The 1,604-nt window shown below is 44.1% G+C and overlaps 1 protein-coding gene across 3 annotated transcripts in view; it reads left to right on the top strand.

Moving 5' to 3' along the window:
• The window catches only part of FGL1 (fibrinogen-like 1), a 50,593-nt gene that overhangs the window by 14,994 nt on the left and 33,995 nt on the right, over positions 1–1,604 (top strand). The window contains exon 3 of one of the 3 annotated variants that reach the window (XM_011979600.1): positions 1,240–1,319. The exons of the other annotated variants lie outside the window; for them this stretch is intronic. Coding sequence (XP_011834990.1) covers positions 1,257–1,319 — 63 coding nt within the window. The 5' untranslated portion in view covers positions 1,240–1,256. The remainder of the gene's footprint in view (positions 1–1,239; positions 1,320–1,604) is intronic. 3 annotated transcript variants of the gene reach the window in all.

The following is a 1,604-nucleotide window of genomic DNA, read 5'->3' as shown; positions in this document are numbered from 1 at the left end:
TTCTTTTCTCTCCTCTCCTCTCCTCTTCTTTTCTCTCGTTTCTTTTCTTTCTAGACAGGGACTCACTCTATCACTCAGGCTGAAGTGCATTGGCATGATCTTGGCTCACTGCAACCTCCACCCCCTGGGTTCAAGCAATTCTCCTGCTTCAGCCTCCCGAGTAGCTGGGACTACAGGCGCCCGCCACCGCGTCCAGCTAATTTTTGTATTTTTAGTAGAGACAGGGTTTCTCCATGTTGGCCAGGCTGGTCTCGAGCTCCTGACCTCAAGTGATCTGCCCACCTCAACTTCCCGAAGTTCTGGGATTACAGGTGTGAGCCCCTGCACCAGGCCCTCCACATGCTTTTTATCATCTACCAGCTTGCTGACATTGCACACTAGCTGTTCTTTACCTTTCTCTTTGACTTTGTCCATTTGCGTCTTTTACAGTTTTTCTTTACTCATTTTCTAGTGGGCTTTATGAGAAGGAAAGAATTAAATTCATGTGTTCAATCCAACCAAAAGTCCCCAAGTCCTTCTTAACTCTTACCTTCAGAAATACACTTCGCCCATTGTTTTCCCGTCAAAGAGGAAAGTATGTCAGTATAAACAGACTGCAGTTTAAAGCAAGGAAATTACATTTTTCCCTCTGAGAAGGATTTTGCGTCCCGAGGAATAATTCTGTAGAGGCAACAACAGTTATTGGAGTCACCACATGAGTTAAATGCTGGGGATACCAAAATTAGCAAGGTGTGATCTTTGCTTTCAAAAATCTTATTCTAGGCAGTGGCTCATGCCTGTAATCCCAGCATTTTGGGAGGCCAAGGCGGGAGGATCACTTGAGCCCAGGAGTTTGAGACCAGCCTGGGCAACATAGGGAGAAAAAGACGCAAGCTCCGTAAGCAGAGAGACCTGCGTGCACATTTTGACTGAGCCCCTACCTTGTTGTGTAGCATTAGGTAACTGATTAAAATGCTCCTGTGCCTTTCCACAGCATAACACAAACAGCACAATAGGACCGCGAAAAGAACCAGACTCCCTCCTCTGTTACTGTGATGGAACAGGTTCAATTCTAGTTAACACTGAGTGTCATTCTGAGTGGTGAGAGACTGGGAAAGTCTGGGAGAATTTCCTCAGTGACTCTAGGATTAGGGATGGCCTGCGGCTGCATCTGACTTCCTGGAGCTACTTACGTCTGAACTCTGGTCTCATGAAAAATTCAAGGTTGATACATTTATAAAATTCTTTTTATTCTTGCAGTTTTTTCAAAGGGGGACATGGCAAAGATGTTCAGTTTCATCCTTGTTGTCACCGCTCTGATAATGGGCAGGGAAAGTTCGGTAAGCTTATTGTGAAAACTATTGTTATATTTATAATGCCTGCTTTTATCTGAATTTTCTTTCATTTTGCATTAAACCTATAGTGACTTGTCATTGAAAAAACTAAGGCGGAAAAGCAGAGAGGCTGGTGGAAACACTGGACCCGTAGTAAAGCAGCACTTCAAAGAGCTTTACATTTTTTTTTTTTTGGGAGTCTGAGGCGGGTGGATCACAAGGTCAGGAGTTGGAGACCAGCCTGGCCAATATGGTGAAACCCCGTCTCCACTAAAAAAAAAAAAAAAAAAA

Source organism: Mandrillus leucophaeus, unplaced genomic scaffold, assembly GCF_000951045.1.
Source record: "Mandrillus leucophaeus isolate KB7577 unplaced genomic scaffold, Mleu.le_1.0 Scaffold204, whole genome shotgun sequence".
Classification (NCBI taxonomy): Eukaryota; Metazoa; Chordata; class Mammalia; order Primates; family Cercopithecidae; genus Mandrillus; species Mandrillus leucophaeus.
The sequence above is the reverse complement of the archived record's forward strand: the minus strand, read 5'-3'. Positions and strand labels throughout refer to the sequence as shown.